Source organism: Canis lupus, chromosome 25 (assembly GCF_048164855.1).
Source record: "Canis lupus baileyi chromosome 25, mCanLup2.hap1, whole genome shotgun sequence".
Lineage (NCBI taxonomy): Eukaryota > Metazoa > Chordata > Mammalia > Carnivora > Canidae > Canis > Canis lupus.
The window spans coordinates 10,333,609-10,360,703 of NC_132862.1; the positions used below are offsets into that span (position 1 = coordinate 10,333,609).

The window sequence follows — 27,095 nt, forward strand, 5'->3', positions numbered from 1 at the left end:
AAGGAGCCTTTCAGAAGAATCACCCAAAAACTTTTCCATCTCATTGGCTAGAACTTAATTACATGGAAACACCTAGCTGAAAGGGAGGGAGAAATGTAAAGTTTTATTTGGGCACCTTGTCACAGCAAATAAAATGTTTTCTCGTTAAGAAATGAGAGTCTTGTGTAGTGCCTGTCCGTCTCAACAAAAGCTTTATTTAAGCATTATTGAATACATATGATCGAATATAATTATTTTAATGACTTTTGAATAATCTCTTTTCTGGGATTCATTGTACTATTGTTCCCATGACACAAAATGTAAGAAGAGGGGATCCCTGGGTGGCGCAGCGGTTTAGCGCCTGCCTTTGGCCCAGGGCGTGATCCTGGAGACCCGGGATCGAATCCCACATCGGGCTCCCAGTGCATGGAGTGTGCTTCCCCTCTGCCTATGTCTCTGCCTCTCTTTCTCTCTGTGTGTGACTATCATAAAAAAAAAATTTAAAAAAAATGTAAGAAGAGTTAACTCCCTTATTGGCGTATATCTAAATAAAGGTCACCACCCTCATCTAGCCTACTCCTAAAAAAACAGAATACAGGGAACTTTCCAGAATGCTCAGTGAGATGTGGAGAAGCGGCAGCTGCCCAAGCCTCACCCAGCAACGCTCTGCTTCCCGCTCCCCCACACGGGCCTCTGCCCTCTCACCAGCTGTAGAAAATGATGAAAGAAACCACTTGCTATGATGTTTTGGGGATCAAACCCAATGCCACCCAGGAGGAATTGAAAAAGGCTTACAGGAAACTGGCCTTGAAGTACCACCGGATAATAATCCAAATGAAGGAGAGAAGTTTAAACAGATTTCTCAAGCTTATGAAGTGCTCTCTGATGCAAAGAAAAGGGAATTATATGACAAAGGAGGAGAACAGGTAATTAAAGAAGGTGGAGCTGGTGGTGGTTTTGGCTCCTCCACGGACATCTTTGATATGCTTTTTGGAGGAGGAGGAAGGATGCAGAGAGAAAGGAGAGGTAAAAATGTTGTACATCAGCTCTCAGTAACCAAGAAAACTAGCTCTGCAAAAGAATGTGATTTGCGATAAATGTGAAGGCCGAGGTGGTAAGAAAGGAGCAGTCGAATGTTGTCCTAATTGCCGAGGTACTGGAATGCAAATAAGAATTCATCAGATAGGACCTGGAATGGTTCAGCAAATTCAATCTGTGTGCATGGAGTGCCAGGGCCATGGGGAAGGGATCGGTCCTAAAGATAGATGTGAAAGCTACAACGGAAGGAAGACAGTTTGAGAGAAGATTCTAGAAGTGCATATTAACAAAGGCATGAAAGATGGCCAGAAGATAACATTCCATGGTGAAGGAGACCAAGAACCAGGACTGGAACCAGGAGATACTATCATTGTTTTACACCAGAAGGACCATGCTGTTTTTACTCGAGGAGGAGAAAACCTTTTCATGTGTATGGATATACAGCTGGTTGAAGCCCTGTGCGGCTTTCAAAAGCCATTATCTACTCTTGACAGCTGAACCATCGTCATCACCTCTCATCCAGGTCAGATTGTCAAGCATGGGGATATCAAGCGTGTGCTAAACAAAGGCATGCCAATTTATCGTAGACCATACGAGAAGGGTCGCCTAATCATTAAATTTAAGGTAAACTTCCCCAAGAATGGCTTTCCCTCTCCTAATAAACTTTCTTTTTTTAAAAAAGATTTTATTTATTTATTCATGAGAGACACAGGGTGAGAGAGGCAGAGACACAGGTAGAGGGAGAAGCAGGCTCCATGCAGGGAGCCTGATGTGGGACTTGATCCCGAAATCCAAGATCATGCCCTGGGCTAAAGGCAGGCACCAAACCGCTGAGCCACCCAGGGATCCCTCCTGATAAACTTTCTTTGCTGGAAAAACTCCTACCTGAGAGGAAGGAAATAGAAGAGACTGATGAAATGGACCAGGTGGAACTGGTGGACTTGGCTTCCAATCAGGAAAGATGGGGAAGCATAGGATGATGAACATCATCCTAGGGGTGGTGTTCAGTGTCAGACCTCTTAATGGGGCCAGTGAATAATACTGCTGCCGGCATTTTATACACAGTAGTGAATGAGGGAAGGACTATGATCATAGCTCTCTACTTGCTATTGTTTTTGTTTTAATATTCAACTATAGTACTGTTTTAAAAATTAAAAGAATAAACTCAAATATAAAAACAACAACAACAACAAAACCCCAGAATACATACATCAAAGCTGTAATATAAAGTCTTTTTCAGCATTTAGTAAAAGATTAATCTATTTTGGATCCCAACCATGTGGCTTACAGTTTCCAGGCATCTCCAAAGAATAGTTTAGGATAAGGGTGAAGGGATTTTAACTTTTCCTTAATCTCCCTTAGCTCTGGCTGTACCCACCCCCACCCTGGCCAAATTATTTGATATGGATGGTTTTCTCAAATTTATTTCACACACACACACACACACACACACACACAAGCACAAACCCCCCTGCAAGGTGTAAGCTCAGCTTCATAGTCCCCTTCACACTGCTTTCCAACCAGATTGTAGATTCCAGGCCTAAATTCCTCTCATGTAGAAACACTAGAGTTGCCTCTGTTGTGTCTACAAAAATACTTAGAAGACAGAGAAGGTTGCACCCCATTGTAGACGCACTATTAGGGAGGCTTTTCTGTACATGCCTTTTAAACGTTAGAGGAGCATTTTACGTGTTAATTAGCATCACTAGAAAAGACAGAGAAACAATGAAAAGAGAGAAAATGCTCTGTTTTCCAAGTGGTTTGCAAATATTCCCATTAGCCATTTAAACCAACCTACCCACATGAAGACCTTAGAGATCATAACAATGAGGTTTAAGATTCTGTTGCTAGGACACTTCTTAAAACCAGGGTGAAAAATCCTATTATAAATAGTACATTAAAAAGCCAGTTGCTTTGTGCTTTCCTGCACTTTTATTCCAGTATGCAGCTTTATCATTATCAACAACTGTTTTGAACCAAAGTGTTCCCAGTTCCTATCATTACAAAGTGCACATCACTTATTAAGATTACCTCAGCCCAGATTTCACTCAGGAGAGAGTAATAAAGAGATATTATTTGCTTGAACTGATCTTTAACCCAAACTCTTTGTTCTCTTTCCTCGGTGACTCATTCAGACACCACAGAGCCTGACTGGAATGAAAGAATCTTCTGTGACACATTCTATTGTGTTAAAAATTTTAGCAACCTTGCCAGGTGTTTATTACAGATTGCTGGGGATTACAGTTACATTCATATTAAATTACTTAATGCTCGATATTTACTTTTTAAGACCAAGAGTTCTTTTTCCTATTTGATGCTTTATAACTCTAAGAAAATGTTAAATAAGATATAGACATTAACAGTGACATTGTGGTTTTATGAGCTTATATAAGAAGCCAAGATCATTACTATTGATGTTAGGAAATTCAATCTAACTTTATTTGTTCTGTTTTTAATGACAGTATTTTGGACACGCTGTATTGTTTGGGATTTAATTCTAACTAGCAGTAGTGTACTAATACTAACACTGCTAGTGTACTATGGCTAATTCTAACTATCCTACTGTACATTGAGCACCTAACACATGTTAAAACTTTATAAAATTGTATCTCACTTGATTTCCATGACAACCATGAGAAACTGGTAGGTATTGGCATAAGAGAAAATTCAGACTCAGAAAGGTTAACAAATTTAGTTCGTGGTCATATAGCTTCTATGTGGCTTTCTCTCCTATAATAGGGTTTGTTTCTTCTGTAGGAAAGCCTAAAGCAAATAGCATAGCTCTTGCCTAAAGCAAAAGCAAAAAGCCTAAAGCAAATAGTATAGCTCTTTATAATTATCTCACAAAATAAAATGAAATGATTCACTTTCATCAATATATATAGAGATTTTAGATAAAATCCCAATTCTGAGTTCATTTGAAAATCAGAAGATTAAAAAAAAAAAAAAGAAAGAAAATCAGAAGATTTAGCCTGAGCCCAAATTCCCAAGGAGTATCTATAACCTAGAGTTGAGTAGCAACAGCTCCTTTAGATGGATCCTGTTCTCTTTCTGGGTACCACAGTCTCCATTTGTCAGCTTCATTCATTTATGTTATTTAACTGCCTCTGTATATGTTAGAATTTGTGATTTACAACTTAGCTTCTAAGGACCAGTTCCATCAAATTGTAAAAAGTAGGAATTCTAAGCCTGTTTTCCAAACCCAAGATCCATTCCTACCACCCCCTCAGTGGTAACTGACTTTCATTCATGGGGCAGTGTGTACTGGGTAAACCAGCCAGTTCCATGAAGGATGATTTGACACGTGAACCAGCAGGGTAAATCATATGGAATTTGGAATTTGAACTTACAAACATCTAATCTCTGCATGTGGCTAGAAATGTGACTGTCAACTTGGGAAGTGTAGGGCGGCCACATTCTGCCATTTGACTGTATAAGTAGAAAGATTCGGAGAGGGAAAAAGAAAGAGGGAAGCACAGAAGAAGAAGCCAGGCCATGAGTTTCTCCTGTACTTTTCTAATAAATCCTATTATTTGTGTATATTGTCTTAAGATGGTTTCTGTCACCTACAAACACTTGTCCTAGCCTTGAAACTTACTGATTTCCCCTCTCTATGCCTCAATTTCCAAATCTTCGGGAGGTAAAAAATAAAACCTGATAATATTTCATTCAGCCTTTTAGATGGGATTGTGTTGGTGCTCAAATAAGTCTATATATATTTGTTGAAAACTATAAACTATCATACAAATTATATTATGACAGCTCTGACAAATGTTTAATAACTGGAGACTTAATAGATGAGGGAAAGTGGGAAAATATTCACGGCTGGAGCAGAGGATTCACTATAAATAACTGGAAATAAGTATACCTAAGTTGATAGGGCCAACAGTAGGTTGCCACTGTTAAATCAGCTAATTTTAAAGAAAGAGGTAAAGGTTGGAGGATGCAATTTTAATAACTATCTGAGCAGTCACTTCTAAAAACATAATTACCATAAAAATTAAGTTTTTTAAAGAAAAATCTTACAATGCAGATTTTACAAAAGAAATTCAGTTTAATTGCATAAACAAATTGGAAGTGTTCCCCAACAGTAGTTTTACTGAGTGAATATATAATCATTTTAATGACCAAAGAATCATACAACTTGATAAAAAAGCATTCTTGGAAAATTGTTCAGCACTCTTATTTCCTAGTTTTGCAAAGGATGAGTGACTTAGCAACATCGATTTCTATGTGCAAAACGAAAATCATCAAGCCTTTTTAAATTCCAGAAGTGTTTTCAGAGCACTTAATATGCTGAATGAATGAACAAATGAATTGAATGAGTACTAAATGCATGTGAGATACAAAAAGCAGCAAGAAAAAGTCCCTGGTATCAAGGACTACACAGACTAGGATAAGTTTATGTACATTTGTGACCACAAGAAAGAATAAGAGGAGCGCTAAAATAGACATACAAAATGGTAAAGGCATTGGAAGAAACAAGGCTTCATATATATTTGAGATTGAGAAAAGGCTTCATGAAAGTTGCTGTGGCTCCAAAGGATGGCTTCAATATTGAAAGCCAGAGATAGCAGTAAAAGATCTGGGGGTATAGCTAGGAGAGGGAGGATTTGTCTTCCAGATTAGGAAAACATAATGATAAAGTGTCAGTTTTAGGAATGATTATGTCAGTTTGACTGAAGCCTGGGGCATAATTGGGGAAGACATTTTAGAGAGTGTTGGGTGCCAAGCCGAGGAGTTCATGACGTGTAATGTGGGGGTTCAGGAAAAAAGAGTCAAGGAAGAATTCTTGAGATATCTTCAGTGCAAGAAGGGTGGTTTTATTAAGGCATGGGGACGGGACTTGTGGGCAGAAAGAGCTGCACTGGGGTTGTAAGAAGTGGCTGATTACATACTTTAAAGTTGGGAGGTAGTAAGTCTCTAAGAAATTTGGAAGCAAGGTTCCCAGGACTTTGGAGCTAGATGTTATTAGGGAAAGGTCATTTACTACTATTTTGTAAGATAGTCATGAGACCCTTCAGATGTATAGCAGTGGACCATATGCTTGGAGGATGATTGCTAACGTAAATTTTGGGAGGATAGAGATATAAGAAGTTTCCAAAGGGATTTTTTACAGGGTTGTAGGGGTGGGGCTGATGTCAAGCTAAGGTTGCCTTTTGCCTCTAGCAAAACATTAACATTGAGGTAGCTAAGCTCCTTGAGGAATGTGACTCCACCTGTCTCAAGGACTTGTCAATGGGCTGTAAATTGTAAGGAAGTTTAATTTTTTTTCTTATGCTTTTGTTCTCCACATCACTTGGACTATATTCTGTAGGCAGTGAGGAGGCTTTGAGAGTCAGGATGCAGGGGACTGACCAGTTAGAAAAGGATTTCAAGAAATGAACTGGACAGCTGAGTATGGATTTGTCAAAGTGGTGCCAAAAGAGAAAATAATACAAGGTAAGGCAAGAAGAGTAGAGCAACAAGACACAAAGAAGGAAATCTAGAGGAGGGTTTTGATTTCAGAAGCAAAATCAGTTGAATCTGTAAGAATTAGAAAAAAAGAGAAAGAAAAAGAAGGAAGGAGAAAGAAGAAAAGGAAGGAAGGAAGGAAGGAAGGAAGGAAGGAAGGAAGGAAGGAAGGAAAAGAAAGAAAGAAAGAAAGAAAGAAAGAAAGAAAGAAAGAAAGAAAGAAAGAAAGAAAGAAAGAAAAAGAAAGAAAGAAAGAAAGAAAGAAAGAAAGAAAGAAAGAAAGAAAGAAAGAAAGAAAGAGAGAGAAAAGGAAGATTTGAAATATGCATAAGTGAGGGAACCGGGTACATGAAATAATTTATTTTATTGATCATTAGTTGCCTACTCTGTTTAATGCTTCACTGAATTCTGCTAAGTAATTGGAAAGAGTGATTTACCGAGTATGGATTGACTATAAAAGAGTTGAGCCTCACGGTTCTAAAATAAAGCATTTAATCATCATCTTTGTTACTTCTACATCTGACACCAGAAATGTGGTTAATATAAGCAAGTCCTCCCAGGTCTGGAGGCCGTTAGAAGGGCCAGCTTTTAAATGATAGAGAGACACTGACGTCTAGAGGAGGGTTAGTTTGCTAAAGACATAAAGAATTTATTTTTTTACATATGTTAACAAAGGGAGGTAAAGAAGACACAGAAAGGAGTTAAAGGGCATTAGTCAGGATTCTCCAGAGAAACAGAACCGATGGATAGAATGTGTGTGGAGAGAAAAAGAGAGAGAGAGAGAGAGAGAGAGAGGCAGGCTGATTTTAAGAAATTAGTTTGGGCAATTGTGGAAACGTGGTGAGTCCATAATCTGATGGGGTAAACTGGCAGACTGGTGACTCAGGGAAGTTGTAGTTCGGGTCCAAAGGCAGTCTGTTTGGAGAATTTCTGGTTCCGAGGAAATCAGTCTTTGTTCTAAAAAGACCTTCAGCTAATTGGATGAGGCCCATCTGCTTTACTCAAAGTCTACCAATTTAAATGTTAATCTCATCCCCCAAACACTCTCACAATAACACCCACAGTGTTTGACAATAAAACACTAGGCACCGTGGCCCAGCCAAGTTAAGAGGAAAATCAGTGTAGTGCAGCATCAAAGAAAGAGAAGCAGTGATCAAGAGGATCAGAAGCTTCAGACATCTGTGGTGAGCTGAATGGTAACACTCCCTCAAAGAGATGTGCCCGCATCTTAATTCTGGAACCTGTGGATGTTACCTAATTTGGAAATGAAGAGATCAAGCAATATGACCGAAGAGGCAGAGATTGAAGTGATATGGTCATAAATCAAGGAGTTCCAACAGCTACCAGAAGCTAGAAGAGATAAGGAAAGATACTCCTCTAAAGCCTCAAGAAGAATGGCAGCTGTACTGATACCCTGGTTTTGGATTCTGGGCTCCAGAACCATGAAAGAATACATTTCTGTTGTTTGAAAGCTATCCAGTTTGTGCTAATTTGTTACGGCAGCCATAGGAAACTAGTAAAACATCTGAGAATAAATAGAATTGACTTTGCTATTAAGAAGGACGACTCTGGTCATATTCAAGAAAATGGTTTCAATAAAACAATGTGAGTAAAGCCACATGCAAAGGTTATAAGACAGAGGTTCCCAAACTTTACCAGTTCACAGAGACTTCTGTATCTCACTAAATTTTTTGCAGTGTTCCTAGGTCAAAAGAAATACTGAGCAGTTTATTAAGGAGTCAATTCCAAACAACTTAATATTTATGTACTAGCAACTTAGTGGCTGTTTGAAAAAGTAATACACAAAAATTAAAAGAAGAAATATTTGTTTTTAGGTTTGCTTTTTAAAGATTTTATTTATTTATTTATTTATTTATTTATTTATTTATTTATTTATTTATTTATTTGAGAGAGAGAGCATGAGTAAAGGGGAAGGGCACAGGAAAAGGCAGAGTGCCCCCTGAGCAGGGAGCCCTACGTGGGGCTCAATCTCAAGACCCTAGGGTCATGACCTGAGCCAAAGGTAGACGCTTAACCAGCTAAGCCACCCAGACACCACTGATTATAGTTTTAAATAATCACAATTATGGGGATCCCTGGGTGGCGCAGCGGTTTGGCGCCTGCCTTTGGCCCAGGGCGCGATCCTGGAGACTGGGGATCGAGTCCCACATCGGGCTCCCGGTGCATGGAGCCTGCTTCTCCCTCTGCCTGTGTCTCTGCCTCTTTCTCTCTCTCTCTCTGTGACTATCATAAATAAATAAAAATAAAAATAAATAAATAAATAGTCACAATTACTTACTAATGGGATGTATGCATCTATTACACATTACACAACTTCCTACCCTCTGGAATTAGATTGACAGTAGCCACTGTCATTTCCTGTTCCTCATTGATTTTCAACCTGTAGTTGCCTTTTATCACAGCAACTACTGAAAATCCAAACTATTCAGGCTAATATTTTGACATCAAGCACTATTGTGTTTCCCTAAAAAATTTATAGTACTGTGGCACTGTCACTGTGGCTGGGGCATCTCAGCACGCTTTGGAAATGATGGATTTAAGGAGTGAGACGTAAGAAAGTGTATATAGAAAGCGTAGATGGTATTTATAAGACATTTAGTAAAAGTTTAGGGAATAAAGCTAGAAGATGTTCAGAAGATTAGCAAAGATATCCTAAAGTTAAATCCTAAAGTTAGATGGTATTTATAAGACATTTAGTAAAAGTTTAGGGGAAAAAAGCTAGAAGATGTTCAGAAGATTAGCAAAGATATCCTAAAGTTAAATGGAAAAACAAGAAAAAAATTTAAAAGACATATTAGACTACATCAAAATTTAAAACTTCTGAGGATGCCTGGGTGGCTCAGGGCATGATCCCAGGGTCTGGGTTCAAGCCTCTCATCAGGCTTCCTGAGAGGAGCCTACTTTTCCCTCCGCCTATGTCTCTGCCTCTCTGTGTCTCTCATGAATAAATAAATACATTTATTTTTTTTATTATTTATTTTTTACTTTTTAAAATTTTTTTTTAAAAATTTAAACTTCTGCGCATGAAAGGACACAATCAATAGAATGAAAAAGAAGCCTACAGAATGGGAGAAAATGTCTGCAAATTATATATCTGATAAGGGGTCAATATCTGAACATATAAAGTCCTCCTACAACTCAAAAACAACCTAATTTTAAAATGGGCAAAGAGCTTGACTAGACATCTCTCCAAAGACAAATGGCCAACGAATATATGAAAAGATGCTCAATATCACTAATCATGGAAATATAAGTCAAATCCACAGTGAGATACTACCTCACATCCATTAAGATGACCTCTGTAACAAACAAGCCAAAACAGAAAGTAACAATTGTTGGCAAGGAGGTGGAGAAGCTGGAACCCTTGCGTACTATTGGGGGGAATGAGAAATGGTGCAACTGTTAGGGAAAGTAGTATTGAGTTTCCTCAAAAATACTAAAATAGAATGACCACATAATCTAGTACTTCTACTTCTCTTTTATGCCCAAAAGAAGTGAAAGCAGGGACTCAAATAGATATCTGCACACCTATGTTCAAAGCAGTATCATTCACTATAGCCAAAAAGGTAGAAGCAACGCAGATGCCCACTGACAGATGAATGGATGAACAAAATACAGGATGTATACATACAATGAAATATTATCCAGCTGTAAAAAGGAAGGAAATTTCACATGCTACAACATGGATAGATCTTGAGAACATCATACTAAGCGAAATAAGCCAGTCACAAAAAGAAAAAAAAAAAAAAAGCTGATTCTCCTTACATGTGGTACTAGAGTAGTCAAAATCATAAAGACAGAAAGTGGGATGTTCTTTGCCAGAGCCTGGGGGCTGTGTTGGAAGGGGAGTTGTTTAATGGACACAGAGTTTCAATTTTGTAAAATAAGAAGAGTTCTGGAGGTTGGTTGTGCAATAGGGTGAAAGTATTTAATGCTACTGAACTTCACACTTAAAAATAGTGAAGAAGATAAGTTTTATGTTCTATGTATTTGATCAGAATCTTTTTAAAAAGTTAAGGCAGGAAGTCATGACTGGGCTCAAATCAAAGATGTAAGCAAGAGGGATTAACCAAAGGAACAGGATTTCTACTACAATCTGTTTGCTTACGCAGGTAAAATATATACAGCAGTAGCACTGTATGTATTTCTCCAAAGTTAGTACAATGCCAAACTTTAACCCAATCTGAAATAAACATCATACATAATAAATTAGTGAAATTTAAGTGTATGGTCAATATGGACCAGAAATATTTTCATAAAACATCCTATGAAAGCATTAAAGAAAATCCATTTTCTTTGCATATACATAAAAATAGTAAAATAGAGGAAATTATTTAACTCTATGTAGAAACACTGATGGGCAGTAAAAATGATCATTTTGGCCATGATTTTTATAGCTTAGGAAATATTTTCCCTTCTCAAATTCCGTGTTTTGCTCAGAGGAACTTTGCTGTTTTGAAAACAAGGCACCCAAGGCCCTTGCAGCTTTCAAGTGAGACTCCTCTACTGCCAGAAGATAAGCATTTTTCTGATGCATTCCAGAGTGGTCCTACCCCACTTAACTGGACTTTCCTATTCTTTGGAGCTGATCATACCATGGTTTTTTCTAAGCATAAACATGGGATAATTATTTTCCCTTATCAGTATTTTTGAGCGACGCCAACTTCCTTAGGCAATTTTCCCTAGTCACCAGGATATGAATCGGTCAAAAAGTTGAAGATGAACTCTGCAATTTTCTCTCTGCTCAACAAAGCAATCAAAACTGCTAAATCAGAAAGAACTGTTGAGTCAGGAAGGATTTGGTTAGAATGAAACTCTCCCCACATTTCTTAAATCCAAACAAGTTACAAAACTCAGACTAAATTTCGCTTATTCTACAATATGAAGGTCTGTTTGAGAAACAGAGTCCAGATAACAAGAAACAGAACATAGCAACCTCCTTTGCTGTGGTCCTGGCAGAGAAAAAAAAAAAATCGCAAGCCTGATAGTTAATGAAAAAAAAAAAAAAAAAAAAGCAAGCCTGACAGTTAATGAAAAAAAAAAATTGCAAGCCTGATAGTTAATGAAAAAAAAAAATTGCAAGCCTGATAGTTAATGACTAAAAATACATTGTATTTAAAGAGTGACTCTGCTAACTTGCACTTATTGGCTGGAGAAAGTATTTGTTGATAAGCCGATTGTAATTTTGTATATTCGTCAGTTCAAGGCCATAAAAACAAAAGACCCAGTTTTCTAAGGGCCTTCGACTTCTCCCTCTGCCTGTGTCTCTGCCTCTCTCTCTCTATGTCTATCATGAATAAATAAATAAATCTTAAAATAAAATAAAATAAAATAAAATTACCTTCGAGAAGGAAAACACGTGTTTTGGACAGCAGAGAATTGAAAAGAATGTTTAATACTGTCTGCTGCTGTCTTACAAATTTATCCAAACGAATCCTGAATAATCGGGATGATTAAACGCCCAGTCCTAAAGCAGAGCAACAATCCTCGTTTGCGATGATAAAACTGACCACAAAGGAGTTTATTCAAGTCAGCTAATCTCACTTCTAATGGCTGTGTCTTTGCGGAACGGACAGGAAAACTTGGGTCTCTAAATGTACCCAACTGGAAAAAAAAAGAAAAGAAAAAAAGAAAAATTAACAGTCTGAGGTTAATTTAAAAGTGTGGCAAATTTTGCTGGGAGACCACCTAGACATTATTCGTCATTAAAAAAAAAAAAAAAAATGGGGAGGGGGGGCACCTGGGCGGCTCTGCGGTGGAGCACCTGCCTTCGGCCCAGGGCCTGACCCTGGGGCCCCGGGATAGAGTCCCACGTCGGGCTCCCTGCACGGAGCCTGCTGCTCCCTCTGCTTGTGTTTCTGCTTTTTTCTCTCTCTGTCATGAATAAATAAATAAAATTCTTTTTAAAAAATGGGGCAGGGAGTGACCTTTCAGATCGTATAGGTTACGGGAAGAGTGGACTAAGGAAGCTACTGAGTGCACCTCTTTTTAAAATTGAAAATGCATGTTCAGTAAAAAGGTCATCTGCACTTTTGAGCATCTTAGCGAACGGCGGTGGCGGCGGTGGCGACGGGGTCGTCGGGGTCGGAGGGCAGACCGCGGAGGGCAAAGCCATCCCGCCGGCTCTGCGGCGGGGCGGCGGGAGGAGCAGGTGTCCCGGCCGGGACCGCGGGCGGCCGAGGGGAGGCGGGGCGCGGCTTGCTGACGCCACCTGCGCGCGACGACGCGGGGGGCCTTGCTGGGCGGGGCGGGGCGGCCGCGCGGGTCGCAGCCCGATGACGCGCCGCGGCCGGCGGCGGAGCCACCACTTCCTGGAGGCGCCGGCCGGGGCCGCTCTCAGCACTTAGCGCCGGAGCCGGGAGCCCGCGGTCGCCGCCATGTCCCATCAGACCGGCATCCAAGGTAACGGCGCCCCGAGCGGCCCGCGGGGGCAGGGGCTCCCGGGAGGGCCCCGGGCCGGCTGCGAGACGAGCCGGGCTGGAGTAGAGCCCCCGGGGGGGGAGGGGGGGGCGGGGGGAGGGAGCCGGTCTCGGGGGCGGCCCGGTCCCGCGGCGCTCGGGGCCTGCCTGCCTGCGGCGCTCCCGGCCCGGCCGCCGCCACGTTCCCGGCCGACGGGAAATTCGCAGAAGCGCAGGCAGCTGGTTTCCGAGGAGGCCTGGGCGGAGGGGGCGTGCCTGCCGCCGCCCCTGCCCGCAGCCCAACTTTCCTCGGGTCGGTGCGGCGGGGGCGACCTGAAGCAGCCGGGGCGGCCGGGCTCCTCTAGACAGACGGGCCGGCCCTCCTTAAACTGTGCAGAGGAGATCGTTGCAGGGTTGTTTTTTTTTTTTTAAAGATTTTATTTACTTATTCATGAGACACAGAGAGAGAGAGAGAGGCAGAGACACAGGCAGAGGGAGGAGCAGGCTCCACGCAGGGAGCCCGACGCGGGACTCGATCCCGGGTCTCCAGGGTCGTCAGGCCCCGGGCTGAAGGCGGCGCCGACCCGCCGAGCCTCCCGGGCTGCCCCGTTGCAGGATCTTGCTTGTAAAGCGAGAGACACCGGAATCTTTCTCGCCCCGCGTTAAAGGCGCTGCCCAAACTCTGCCGCGTTTTCTTCCAAAATGGAAACCTGAGTTTGTGTTCCGAGGAGAAGTCCCGAGGAGGCTGATCTGCGGGGCTGTGTTGAGTCACCCCGTGAAGGCAGCTGGGGCGTGCAACTGTACATCGGCACCTCCATTATTTTCCTGGATTGACAGTGGGCAGTCTGGAGGCGCTCCCCCTCATCACCACCAAATCATATACCCCGGGGTTACTCGCCACGACTTAACAAGTGCTTGTAATACGAACCCACGCTCTTCCTGTTAATAGGCAACTAATTTTTTTTTTTTTCTTTTCTTCCCCAGATGAACATTTACTTGTGTTTTTTGTTCGTAGGAGTCTCTGGCCGCCCCACACCTGTCCCTGCACACACAAACACAAGCAAAATGTGTTTTGCTGCACACACACACACAAAAACACAAGAAACAAAAAAGCACAAAAAACACACAAGCAACTAATTTTTTTTCCCCAGATGAACATTTACATGTGTTTTTTGTTCGTGGGAGTCTCTGGCTGCCCCACACCTGTCCCTGCACACACAAACACAAGCAAAATGTGTTTTGCTGCACACACACACACACACACAAAAACACAAGAAAAAAAAAGCACAAAAAACACACAAGCGACTAATTTTTTTTCCCCAGATGAACATTTACTTGAGTTTTGTTCGTAGGAGTCTCTGGCCGCCCCACACCTCTCCCTGCACACACAAACACAAGCAAAATGTGTTTTGCTGCACACATAAAAAAACACAAGCAAAACGCACACACACACAAGCAACTAATTTTTTTTCCCAGATGAACGTTTACTTGTGTTTTTTGTTCGTGGGAGCCTCTGGCCACCCCACACCTCTCCCTGCACACACAAACAGAAGCAAAATACTCTCAGACCTAAAAGCACTTGTTTTATTTGTCTTGAGTTGGCTTGACATTTAAATATGTAGTTACTGACTTTCGTGTTTGAGCCTGGTAGCAATCACTACCTACATGGTTGTTTTTGCTCTCCTACAACTCAAGAATGAAACCAGAATGAAATTGAAGCTCTATTAGGAACAGGAGGATTATTAAATATATATTTGCTTTAGTAAACATAACTCTATCTTTTTGAGAGATACGAGTTAGGGAAATACTACCAGAAGTGCAAGCTGGAAGGCACTTTATTGATTTTTTGCATAATCAGGATGGGATATCAGATACTTACTGTTTTTAATGTGAAAATATAAAAATGAATTATTGAATCTTTTTTATAACCTTGACATTGGACTAGAAGAGAATGAAAGGTTTTCAGTCAAAAAGCAATACAGGTGTTTTTTTCACCCCTATCGGATTTGAATAACTTTAATATTTTCACTCCCAGTGTTATTTCTGCGTTGGAATTCTCTAGCTAAAACAGATTAGAGTTAATATACTTTTAAGCTATATTAATATTTCTTAGCTGTATACAGTATCCACGGTGTTATACCTTTAAGTTTTATAGTTTAAATTACTGATATGGGGATGCTACATGATCAAGATTTTTTTCTTTGTATTATAATTCATTTCCTCTCATAGCATTTGAAAGTAGTAACACATAAGTATAAAAAATGGGTTTACTTGTCTTTACCTTTTTCCACAGCAAGTGAAGATGTTAAGGATATCTTTGCCAGAGCAAGAAATGGAAAATACAGACTTCTAAAAATATCTATTGAAAATGGTTAGTTATACATTTTTAAATATTGTTTGTCCTTAGATTGAGTATTATATATATATTTTTTGAGTATTATATTTTTATATTTCTAATCCATTGTCAGTGATTGGAACTATTCATTAATGCAAAGCAAGTTCAAAGCTTGCCTGTAGGCAACTTGGATCTTGTACATTTGTTCATGTCCCTTTGGCCGCTGCCTGCCCTCTGAATTCTGCAGTTGACTCTCAGTGAAACGGAAAGATGTCTTTTTGGTGTGACATTTTGTACTTTTTTGTGTTTCATTTTCTGTATCAGAACCCATTTCTAATGTCTGCTTCCATCTCTGGAATGGAAATCAGTAGACAGGTGATTCTCAGCCCCACAATTACTTGAGAATTGTTACTTAGTAAAGTTAGTTTTGAAGTAGAAACAAAGATTTCAAACTCCCATTTTCTCCACTGGATTGCATTCTGTCCTGGAGAAATGATTCCCCCTTTCTTGTTTTGGGACAAAGTCCTAAGAGTGTAACAAACTATAAATTGATCTGTTCAAAATAATTCTATTAGCGGGGAAATTGATTGGGTGGGAGAATCTTTTAATTTGGCTATATTTGAATTTGGAAAATTAATATTCTCACAAATGAAAATCTTAAAATACTCCATTGGCCTAATTTCTTAAATACCTGGAAATATTTCGTTTTGGAAAAATAACTTGTTCTTTTACCAACTGGAAGTAAATTTCCTTTACTTTCCATTTTCCACTTAAATATTAAAAATACTAGTGCAGGTTGAAAAATATGCAGTTGTTATGTGTGTGTGTGTGTGTGTATATATATATATAAAACCACTCTTGATAGGAATAAACATATACTGTAAAGCAGCATATTTTAGGAATATTGAGCTAAATTTTAAATGCCATCACTTCTGACTAGTTAAGTGAATAAAATGGAAGTTTGTCTAACTAGATCAGTATAGAGGAAAATGACACTCTCCTAATTCATTATTTTCTGAACTTTTTGTTCTGAGAAAAATTTTTTAAGTAAGGAAATTACAAATAATAAATACTTCCATCTCCTCTTTAATTAACTGCTAATGTTTTATATTTGCTTTAGCTCTTTTTATTTTTATTTTATTTTTTATTTAATTTTTTATTTTTTGCTTTAGCTCTTTTTAAACTTCACATTTTTGTGATATAAGGGCATCCCCTTTAATTTTTTTTTTTTATTTTTTAAGGATTTTATTTATTTATTCATGAGAGAGGCAGAGACACAGGCAGAAGGGGAAGCAGGCTCCATGTAGGGAGCCTGATCGGGACTTCATCCCGGGACCAGGATCACGCCCTGGGCGGAAGGCAGACACCGCTGAGCCACCCAGGCATCCCCGGGCATCCCCTTTAAACAGTTTTACTTCCTGACTCCTCTTCCTGTGGCAACTATATTAGGAGTTTTTATATTTCTGCAATGTGTTTTTATATGTATCCGTAGATAACATAGTGCTGTTTTGAGTTAAGTTCATGTAACTTACAGTGCTGTTCTGAGTTTTTAAGTTCATGTAAACTGACATCTTATCCTGTATCCTTTTTTCTGTAAACATTATTTTATTTTTTGACAGAGAGCTCACCAATTATTTTTTTTCACCAATTATTTTTATTTTTTTAAGATTTAAAAAAATTTTTTTGACTTTTTTTTTTTTTAAGATTTTATTTATTCATGAGAGAGAGAGAGGCAGAGACACAGGAGAGAGAGAGAGAGAGAGAGAGGCAGAGACATAGGCAGAGGGAGAAGCAGGCTCCATGCAGGGAGCCTGACACGGGACTCGAACCCGGGTCTCCAGGATCAGGCCCTGGGCTGAAGGTGGTGCTAAACCGCTGAGCCACTGGGGCTGCCCCACCAATTATTTTTAAATGTGAATTCATCATATAACTTTGCTACAAATTATGTGATCATTCTCTTATTGGTGAACACTTCTGTATATACGTGCAAGATTTTCTATGCAGAGAACATTCACAATTTAACTTGATTCTGCCAAATGGCTGCACCAACATACGCTTCTGGACAAAATTTTTCATTTGTAGCACTATGGCCAAATAAGGGCAGCCCGGGTGGCTCAGCAGTTTAGCACCGCCTTCAGCCCAGGACCTGATCCTGGAGACCCAGGATCAAGTCCCACATCAGGCTCCCTGCGTGGAGCCTGCTTCTCCCTCTGCCCCTCCCTCCCTCCCTTCCTCTCACTCTCTCTCACTCTCTCTGTCTGTCTCTCATGAATAAATAAATAAATAAAATCTTTTAAAAAATACCAACATATGACCAAATAAAAACTAAACCTAGTTTTAATATTTCTTATTGTACAGTTCAGTGTTTCAGAAATTCTGTCTTTGAACCATAATACTTATTTAGTACTTTTTTGCGACAGAGAGAGAGGGGCAGAGACACAGGCAGAGGGAGAAGCAGGCTCCACACTGGGAGCCCGACATGGGACTCGATCCTGGGTCTCCGGGATCACACCCTGGGCCACAGGCGGCGCCAAACCGCTATGCCACCGGGGCTGCCCTATTTAGTACATATTTTGTTGATAACTTAGAGCATAAACATTTTGGAAAATAGACTATAATCAGCCATTCTTCAACCATCCAGCTCAACTATTTACTTTTAAATATGAATAAAATTGTATCATATGTTCCTTTCTTGTCATTTTTAAATATAACATTTTACCATGTTACAAAATCTTCATATCTGTTTTTTTAAAGATTTTATTTGAGAGAGAGAGAGCAGGGCAGAGGGAGAGGGAGAAGCAAACTCCTTGCTGAGCAGGGAGCCCGACATGGGCCTCAATCCCAGGAACCTGGGATCATGACCTGAGTGGAAGGCAGATGCTTACCAACTAGCCACCCAGGTGCTCCCATAGCTGTTTTTAATGCTTTATACCATAATTATTTTTTGTGTTGCAGTCTTTTTTTTTTAACATCTTGATATGAATGATAATAGGAGATGACTGTGTTATTAATTCTTTTTTCTTCATTACCATTTGGTATTTAAAACAATTCATGTGTCTTAAAAATTGTTCTTCATAGAGAAACTTGTGATTGGATCATATAGTCAGCCTTCAGATTCCTGGGATAAAGATTATGATTCCTTTGTTTTACCCCTACTGGAGGACAAGCAACCGTGCTATATATTATTCAGGTTAGATTCTCAGAATGCCCAGGGATATGAATGGATATTTATTGCCTGGTCTCCAGATCATTCTCATGTAAGTAATTTTTTTGTAATTTGTTTTGCTTAATGTTAAATGCTAGAGATCTTTTTTCTGAAATATTCCTAGGCCAAGAGAAAGTTGAGAAGCAATAGTTATTTCCCATGAAAGGGAATGATCATGAAGAAAATCCTTATATTGGTAATTGGGAGTAATATACTTAGATTCAGAAGTCTTGACCTTGAAATCAACAGAATTATTTTATTTTAAATTGAAAAATCTTTGGCAATTATATATAAATGACTGTGCTCAGAGTAATACTTTGAATAATTCTGAGAGCTAATCAAAAATTACATTAAATATTATTAGCTACCATTCAAATGGTAGGCAAACACAATATTTCTTTTAGGAAAGTTGGTTAGTAGACGGATTCAGACTACGGGATTTGACGGTGCAGTATTATAAAGCTATTCCTGTTGGTTGGCAGTTACCTTTAGTAGTTTTCAATAGTTCTATTAGACTCTTTAATAATAGTTGATATTGTAGTTGTTTTCATCTTTGTATTTCTCATAGAATCGTATATGCCATAGGTATGCCATGAACATTTGAGTCTTAAACAGCTGAGTAACATCTGATCTAGATTTGCTTGGAGTAAAATGTCAGTATCCAGGTTACTTCATTTCAAGTGATGTTTTCTTCTTCGTATTTTAAAGTAGTATTTTAAGTAGTTTTTTTTTTTTAAACATTGAATTCATTGAATACTATGAAAAGTGAGTAATTTTTTAAAATTTAATTTCTCGCTTTTTGTGAAACATGACATATTATAAAGTGAAATCTACCTTAATAGATGAAGTGTTATGATGGCTATTTGTGCGCCTGTACTTCAGCATATTACAGCCCATACACTTCAGCTTTATCACAGTTTATGTTTAATGTGCTTGAAGATTTTAATATATTCAGAAAGTACTTTTTTTGCAGTGATAGTTTTCATCTATAAACTGCTAAGTAAACTTTATTACAACTTAACTAGGTTCGTCAAAAAATGTTGTATGCAGCAACAAGAGCAACTCTGAAAAAGGAATTTGGAGGTGGCCACATTAAAGATGAAGTCTTTGGAACAGTAAAGGTACAAAATTTATATTTTTATGTGGATTCCACATGTTGCAATTAAACCAATATAAGAACTCCTAGGTAATCAGTAATTGATATGAAATCAGACTAATGAATCTGTAAGCATAAGAGAAAATGTTATTATATTTCATATGATAAGTTAACTAAAACATGTATTTACCTTTTTTTTTTTTTTAAGATTTTAAAATTTTTATTTATTCATGAGAGGGGCAGAGACGTAGGCAGAGGAAAAGCAGGCTCCCCGTGGGAAGCCTGATGTGGAACTCAATTCAGGGACCCCAGGATCATGCCCTAAGCCGAAGGCAGACGCTCAGCCACTGAGCCACCCAGGCGTCCTGTGTATTTACCTTTTTAAAATATGTTGGAATCTCCTTTGTTAGTCTTCAGAAACTATCCTATACCTTAGAGATCTTCTAGTTCTACGCCTTATTTATTAGTTCAACCGTTTCACTTTAAGGGAAGGGAAACAGGCTCAGTAAAATGAGAGACCACTTGAAAGAGAATAATTTTAAGATATTTTGGACATTTATACCCATGTTGTAGAAGCAGTAACTATGCATATTATTTAAGCCAGGAACATTGAGGTGTGTAATTTATTGGGATAGTTGATTAATTAATACATTTAATTAGTTAAATTGTGATTAAGAACTTACTTTGTTATAAAATGAATGTGGTAAAGACATATTTATACATATATACACAAAATTAAGAAAACTGAAATGTTTCTTCAACAGTAAAATTACCTAGTGGATAGACCACAAGACTGGATGGGGATATTTTGCTTATTCACCAGTAATTGATGACCTGGTTTCTCAACTCTTTCTATTCTCAGTCTTCTAAATCACAAAATTCTGATGAAAAAGTCTACCTCTTCAGAATATTTTATTCCTTTAAATAAGAACTACAGTCATTTTCTATGAATAGCTTAGAGAAATTATATAAATCATTATAATAGAGAATTCAGAATCTGAATGTGTTGATTATTTTTTTTTGAATGTGTTGATTATTGAATAGTTATGGGGCAGACTTCCCCAGGTTAATTATAATTGTCCTATAAACTTGAACATGACCAAGTTCATAATGTGACTGGCATCACCACCATAACACTCATACGAAAGATTTAGTAATTGGAAAACTTAGGAGATGAAGTATAAATATTCCCCTTTAAAGTTTTTTGAAACCTGTACAATACAGGACTTTTGAAAAATAAATAGTAATATTTTTCAATCAAAATATTAATAATGTTTTTCTTAAAGTAACTTCACGGAGGTTTTACTTCCAGAGGATAACTAATGACAGTCCATTTCTGTGTTTACAGGAAGATGTATCATTAAATGGATATAAAAAATACTTGCTATCACAATCTTCTCCTGCCCCACTGACTGCAGCTGAGGAAGAATTACGACAGATTAAAATTAATGAGGTAAATTACAGTTTTGATACTCTTGCAAGGTTTTAAGTGAAAAAATATTTTTAATTAATTAGATGTAGAGGTAAGTTAGGTAGCTTACATTTATTCTGTATAGTTTAGAGACAAGATTGTTCAGGAAAAAAATTTAAAATAAATATTAAAGTTCATACCAATTTCATAAGTAGTTTCCTCCTGTATTTGTAATCTATGTTACAGAATAGTATATTTTCCTGTTGACAGCACACCTTTTTTTTTAACTTTGTACTTTGAATACTAAAATAAATGGGAAAATGTGTGTTACCCATTTAGTGCAAAGAATCATGTCTAATGAGGTTGCCAAAGTAGGTTTGTTTTGTTACGTTCTATTTTATTACATTATTTTGTTTGGTGACTAAAGAGGATAAAAGGTAAATGCTATATTTAGTAATTCTAGAAGCTCTATAAATTAACTTCTATGAACATAGATGCATGCATATGTATGCATATGTATATATGGGAGATTTTTTTTTTGAGTATTTGTTTAACTCAGTTATATTAGAGTCAATAACTTTCATCCATATTATAGCTTATATTTCTAATGTGTTCACTGCAGCTGTTCTAATTACAAGTTAAAATAACTACTGTGTTTCTACTGGGATTTTATAGGAAAGAACAGGTAGCAGGAAACTATTCATTAGTCTGAGTAACTGACTAATAGGATTCAGTCTGGAAAGTGATTGAATATTATTTCATATTAACCTGATAGCAAGGATCTATCTTTATATTATTTTAACTCAAGTTATTTGAGTGAAGATTTTTATGTGATTTTTTTTTTTTTACAAGTTTGATAGTTTGTTTTATTCCTTGCAATCAGAGCCCAGAGGATCGTATTGGGGTATGCATTTGCATATGTTCTATGATGTTTTCATTATCCAGTATCATTTATGCTGTAGAATCTCCATTCGTTTTTCTAAAAGTAAAATTTCTATTTGACTTTCTGTTGCAACACTGCAAATGAGACCCTGTAAAAGTCTTAAAACATGTGCATTGAAAGCTTTCTTGAAATACTCTTTTCTAGTATTTGCCCACCCATGTTCTTAGTAATGTAAGCCCTGAGTCTGGAACTTCTGCAGTAGTATATAATTTGTTGAGCTGTGTTGTGTCTTTGTATACTGTTCGTACTCCTTTCAATTCAATGCATGGTGTTTGTGTTGCATTTTATGTCTAACAGAACAAAGTAAAGTTTGATACATATCACATAATATACCACATGTTCATAAATTTTATCAAATAAAATTTTGTAATTAAAACTTGTAATCTGAGGACACTTGAAACTTGAACTTACATAGTTCATTGCAAATGTGCCAAACCAAACATATAAACAGCCTCCCCCCAAAGCCCCACTAACACTGCATACTCACTCAAATATTCACTCCCAGCATTTCATAAAGATGTGTCATGCACTCTGCATGTTGACAGAATGCTAGCAGAACGTGAACAAATGTGAGAAATTACTTACATTTTAAGTTTATAGTATTTTAAGTGTTAGTCATATTAAAATGGGCGAGGGTGGAATGACACTTGATAGAGATTGGGTTTCTTATCTTTGCTGTATGACACTGGTAAGTGCTAAAACTTCAATAAATTAAATTTGTCATTCTTAGGTACAAACTGACGTGGGTGTGGACACTAAGCATCAAACACTACAAGGAGTAGCATTTCCTATTTCTCGAGAAGCTTTTCAGGCTTTGGAAAAATTAAGTAACAGACAGCTCAACTATGTGCAATTGGTAAGAGACATGATAATTATGAAATGGCAGTCCTTTCTGGTGTCTCATGGTTCATATAAGGTTTATTTTTAATGGATTTAAAATTGTTTTGTTTCCTGATTTTTTTAAATTCATTTTCTTAAAACTACAAGACAATATATGTTCACTGTGAAAAGTCAAACCTGTATAAGTTTCCCCTTGTCTGCTAGGTTTTTTTGTTCTGTTTTGTTTTGTTTTGTTTTTAAATATTTTATTTACTCATTCACGAGAGAGACAGAGAGAGGCAGAGACACAGGCAGAGGGAGAAGCAGGCTCCATGCAGGGAGCCCGACATGGGACCCGATCCCAGGACCCCGGGATCACGCCCAGGGCTGAAGGCGGGCGCTAAACCGCTGAGCCACCCAGGCGTCCCTCTGCTAGTTTTTTTTATTACAATTTTTAAATTGCTGTGTATCTGTTTTAATGAAGCTATTTCTTATTGACAGGAAATAGATATAAAAAATGAAATTATAATTTTGGCCAACACAACAAATACAGAACTAAAAGATTTGCCAAAGAGGATTCCCAAGGATTCAGCACGTTACCATTTCTTCCTGTATAAACATTCCCATGAAGGAGACTATTTGGAGTCCATAGGTATATAGTATATTGCTTTAACATGTTACTTTCAGTTGGCTTTTTGGTATTTTAACACTGTATTCTCACTCTTGCCCAGAAGACTTAGCTATAATTCTGTGAAGTTTAGTATTTGCTTTAATTGTTGTAATGCTAATTGTATTTATTATTTTGACTTACAGTTTTTATTTATTCAATGCCTGGATACACATGCAGTATAAGAGAACGGATGTTATATTCTAGCTGCAAGAGCCCTCTGCTAGAAATTGTAGAAAGACAACTACAAATGGATGTCATTAGAAAGGTAAAATTACCTATTTATTTTTAAATTTCAGTATTTGTTAGATCTTTATTGTCTTTTTCATGTAGTTCATGATGTATCATGATTTATTAATGAAAGTATTTTTTTCTTGTTCTCGTCATAAATCTTCAGGGTCTCCTTTACTCTAAGTGCCTGGGGAAGATCTATCATTGCTCCAGGCTCCTTATAGATCTATGCTAATATGCAGCCATTAAGCTACATGTGGCTATTTAAATTTAAATATAAATTAAAATTAAATAAAATTTAAATTCAGTTTCTTAATCACACTGGCCATATTTCAAGTGTTTGTAGCTACAAGTGGCTAGTGGCTACTGTATTGGAAAGTGCAGAATTTAGAGAACATTTCCATATTGCAGAAAATTCTGGACAGTGCTGCTAGATCTACATACCTGTGCTTGTCTCAACACTTGCTATTAATAAGGAACTAGAATCTCCATTTGTAACTGAACCATGGGATGGTTGAGAATCTATTTGTTGAGTAAGGAGGGAATGGGCATAAACATTTGCATTTGGGGAGCTAAGCTACCAATTTAATTAAATTTATTTTCTTAAATGCAAATGAGGCATGGGTAAAGATGTGGTTTATTCTTGAACCCTTCAACCCATTAAAACACACATCCCTACAAACTGCCAGTGTATTGGGTACTAACCCTTTATGCTTTTTTTTTTTTTTTTTTTTCTCTCTTTATGCTTTTTAAGATCTGAAGGTATAGCAGGGACTGGCTGACTTTTTCTACTATAAGACCAGATAGTAAATACTCTGTTTCACCAGGCTACATATAGTCTTTGTTACATACTCTTGTTTGCTTTATTATTTTATGTTTATAGCCCTGTAAAAATGTAAAGCACCTCTTAATTTGGGTTAAATTTGGCCCTGTTCTAGAGTAATTTCAAGTGACTCAAGTAACAAAGGCGCTAATGAATAATGTTTCTTGGATATGTATAGTGTACCAAAGCAGAGCAACTTGAGAATATAGTGGTGGCTTCTTATATACTAGGTAGAAGAAGAAAGAGGAACCAAATAGAAAATGATTATTGCTGATTATGTGTTCAGGCAACTCACAACCCCAGGGAGGGGTTTCCCTCCCCAAAAAATGTGGAAGTGAAACTATTTACATATGGTCCTTGATACTCTCCTGCTAGAATAGGTGTTACATATTTATTACACCTGAAAACTGGCACCATGGTTGCACTAGGTTTTGAATGTTGTCTTTTTCGTATAGTATCACACTTTACCAATTCCATCTCTTACAGATTGAGATAGACAATGGGGATGAGTTGACAGCAGACTTCCTTTATGAAGAAGTACACCCAAAGCAGCATGCACATAAGCAAAGTTTTGCAAAACCAAAAGGTCCTGCAGGAAAAAGAGGAATTCGAAGACTTATAAGGGGTCCAGCTGAAAGTGAAGCCGCTGCTGATTAAAGTCATTATATTAAGCATTACAATACTAGTTTTTTAAAAGTCCAGCTTTTAGTACAGGAGAACTGAAATCATTCCATGTTGATACATAGTAGGGGAAAAATTGTACTTTTTGAAAAATAGCACTTTTCACTTCTGTGTGTTTTTAAAATTAAGGTTATAGAAGACTCATGATTTCTATTTTTGAGTTACAGCTAGAAAAGCGTTCAACATAGTGATGTTTAATTTTGTCACACTCTTTTCACAGAGTAATAGTGATTCCATACTTTCACACACTTCTTAAAATTTTATACAGTTGGGCCAGTTCCAGAAAGTAATGTCTCAAACTAAGATACACTCCTTACTACTTTTTAGTGAGACATCAAGTTTTTTCTTGAAGGGAGAAAGACCTTAAAGTATTCATACCATTAAATGAATATGTTAAGGACCAGGTTAGATTATTTTCTCAGCTGAGAACCTAGTGTGCCTAGGTAAAGGTAAAACGTTGCTGACTCTGAGAAGCAGTGCTCTCAGACTGTGGGATCATGTCTGCAACTTTTAGAAACTGTGCTTTATTGCAGCAGTCTTTTCTATTTGACATTTTTGGTTTTTTAAATGGCATTAAAATTTCAGAAGATCAGTTCATTCTGAAACCTTAAAGGTACCATATATTTTCTATACTGCAGGATTTCTGATGACGTTGAAAGACATTTAAACAGCTTTAGTAAATTCTCTTTCTAGTGCTTTAAAAAGTTTCATTTTCAAAAGTAAGTCATTCCATTATAAGTAGTTTGAGGCCAAATATTTATGTTCAGATTGAATATTAAATTAATATTAAAAAAACAAAACTAAAGTCAATAATGTTGAAAAAGTCTTAAACATCAAGATTGATTTTTCTCCAGAACCATATATTAATAGGCAGATTATTATGTTCTTTATTACTTCTGAGCAAATACTCAGATTTCATAAAATTGTTTGAAAGTCCCAGTACTTAATCAGCCTAACAGAAATTAAACACTTAGGGATCTTGTTTCAATTTATATCTTATTTCAGAGCACATTTAACTGTTTTAAAGGTTTGCATTTTCAGTACAACCCATAGAAATTTTGAGCCTTTTTTTTTTTTTTGGATACTTGAAATAGGGAAGGAGTTAGGACACTTCGTCATGTTAAATCTGATAAACCTGCTGCAAGAGCCATAACTTTGAGAGTTTTCTAAATGAACTGTGGGGATCCAGGATTTAGAATTTCTTGATCTAAACTTTATGCTGCATAAAACATTAGAAATGCACATTTCATAGTATAAAATATGAAACACATTTTATACCTTATTATCTAAGGTACTATATGCACCTTTCAAAAATTCAATGTGTGTTCAAGTAAAGCCTATTAGAATAATTATGGGTTGACAGGATTTTTTTTCTAGAGTTAAGGGTATTTGTGTGGGGTTTGTTTGTTTACAAATAATCAGACTATACTATTTAAACATGCAAAGTGATTGGCAGTAATGTTGCACTTGTTTACTAAAGATACACTTTAGGTTGTTTCATGGGTGCCCACATAGACACGCGCGCGCGCACACACACACACACACACACACACACACACACACTACTGCATTGAGAATCCTAGAGCTGCATTGCAGACCATAGCTGAAGCTGTATTTTCAATCAGAAAGAATGTAAAACCTGTCATGAAGGTATAAAATTAATTTGGTAGTGAATGTTTTTCTGTACCATTCATGTGCAATTATAGTCTAAATTCTACTACACTACATGAAAGAAAATGGACATTCCAGAATATAGATGTGATTATATAGTCTTAAACTAATTATTATTAAACCAAGATTGCTGAAAATCAGTGATGCATTTGTTATAGAGTATAACTCATTGTTTACAGGATGTTTTAGGTGACATCATCATAACAATAGAAGGTGATTAAAGTATTCCCAGTAAATTTATATAGCAGTGAAGAATTACATGCCTTCTGTGGACATTTTATAAAAGTGCATTTTATATTGCAATAAATTTTTTTCTCTTTAAA

The 27,095-nt window shown here is 37.5% G+C and overlaps 2 protein-coding genes and 1 pseudogene across 2 annotated transcripts in view; 2 read left to right on the forward strand and 1 right to left on the reverse strand.

Annotated features, from left to right (window-relative positions):
* The window catches only part of TMEM117 (transmembrane protein 117), a 496,249-nt gene extending 483,582 nt beyond the window's left edge, over nucleotides 1-12,667 (reverse strand). Inside the window, exons 1-2 of the mRNA XM_072798249.1 lie at nucleotides 12,475-12,667; nucleotides 12,233-12,366 (exon numbers count right to left, since the gene is read on the reverse strand). The gene's annotated coding sequence lies outside the window, so the exon portion shown is untranslated. The remainder of the gene's footprint in view (nucleotides 1-12,232; nucleotides 12,367-12,474) is intronic.
* On the forward strand, nucleotides 624-12,839 carry LOC140617012 (dnaJ homolog subfamily A member 1 pseudogene; annotated as a pseudogene).
* TWF1 (twinfilin actin binding protein 1) lies at nucleotides 12,748-27,095 on the forward strand. Its single transcript, XM_072798254.1, has 9 exons — nucleotides 12,748-12,894; nucleotides 15,184-15,261; nucleotides 18,304-18,482; nucleotides 19,456-19,551; nucleotides 20,875-20,979; nucleotides 22,611-22,736; nucleotides 23,201-23,351; nucleotides 23,513-23,634; nucleotides 24,907-27,095. Exons 1-9 carry the CDS (start codon nucleotides 12,870-12,872, stop codon nucleotides 25,075-25,077), a joined length of 1,053 nt encoding a protein of 350 aa, XP_072654355.1. The 5' UTR covers nucleotides 12,748-12,869; the 3' UTR covers nucleotides 25,078-27,095.

Excerpts from the sequence above, each read along its gene's own strand:
- TWF1 (XM_072798254.1), top strand. The coding sequence starts at position 12,870 with ATGTCCCATCAGACCGGCATCCAAG. Across the intron at positions 15,262-18,303 it reads AAAAATATCTATTGAAAATG|AGAAACTTGTGATTGGATCA; the intron begins GTTAGTTATACA and ends TGTTCTTCATAG. Across the intron at positions 23,352-23,512 it reads AGACTATTTGGAGTCCATAG|TTTTTATTTATTCAATGCCT; the intron begins GTATATAGTATA and ends TTTGACTTACAG.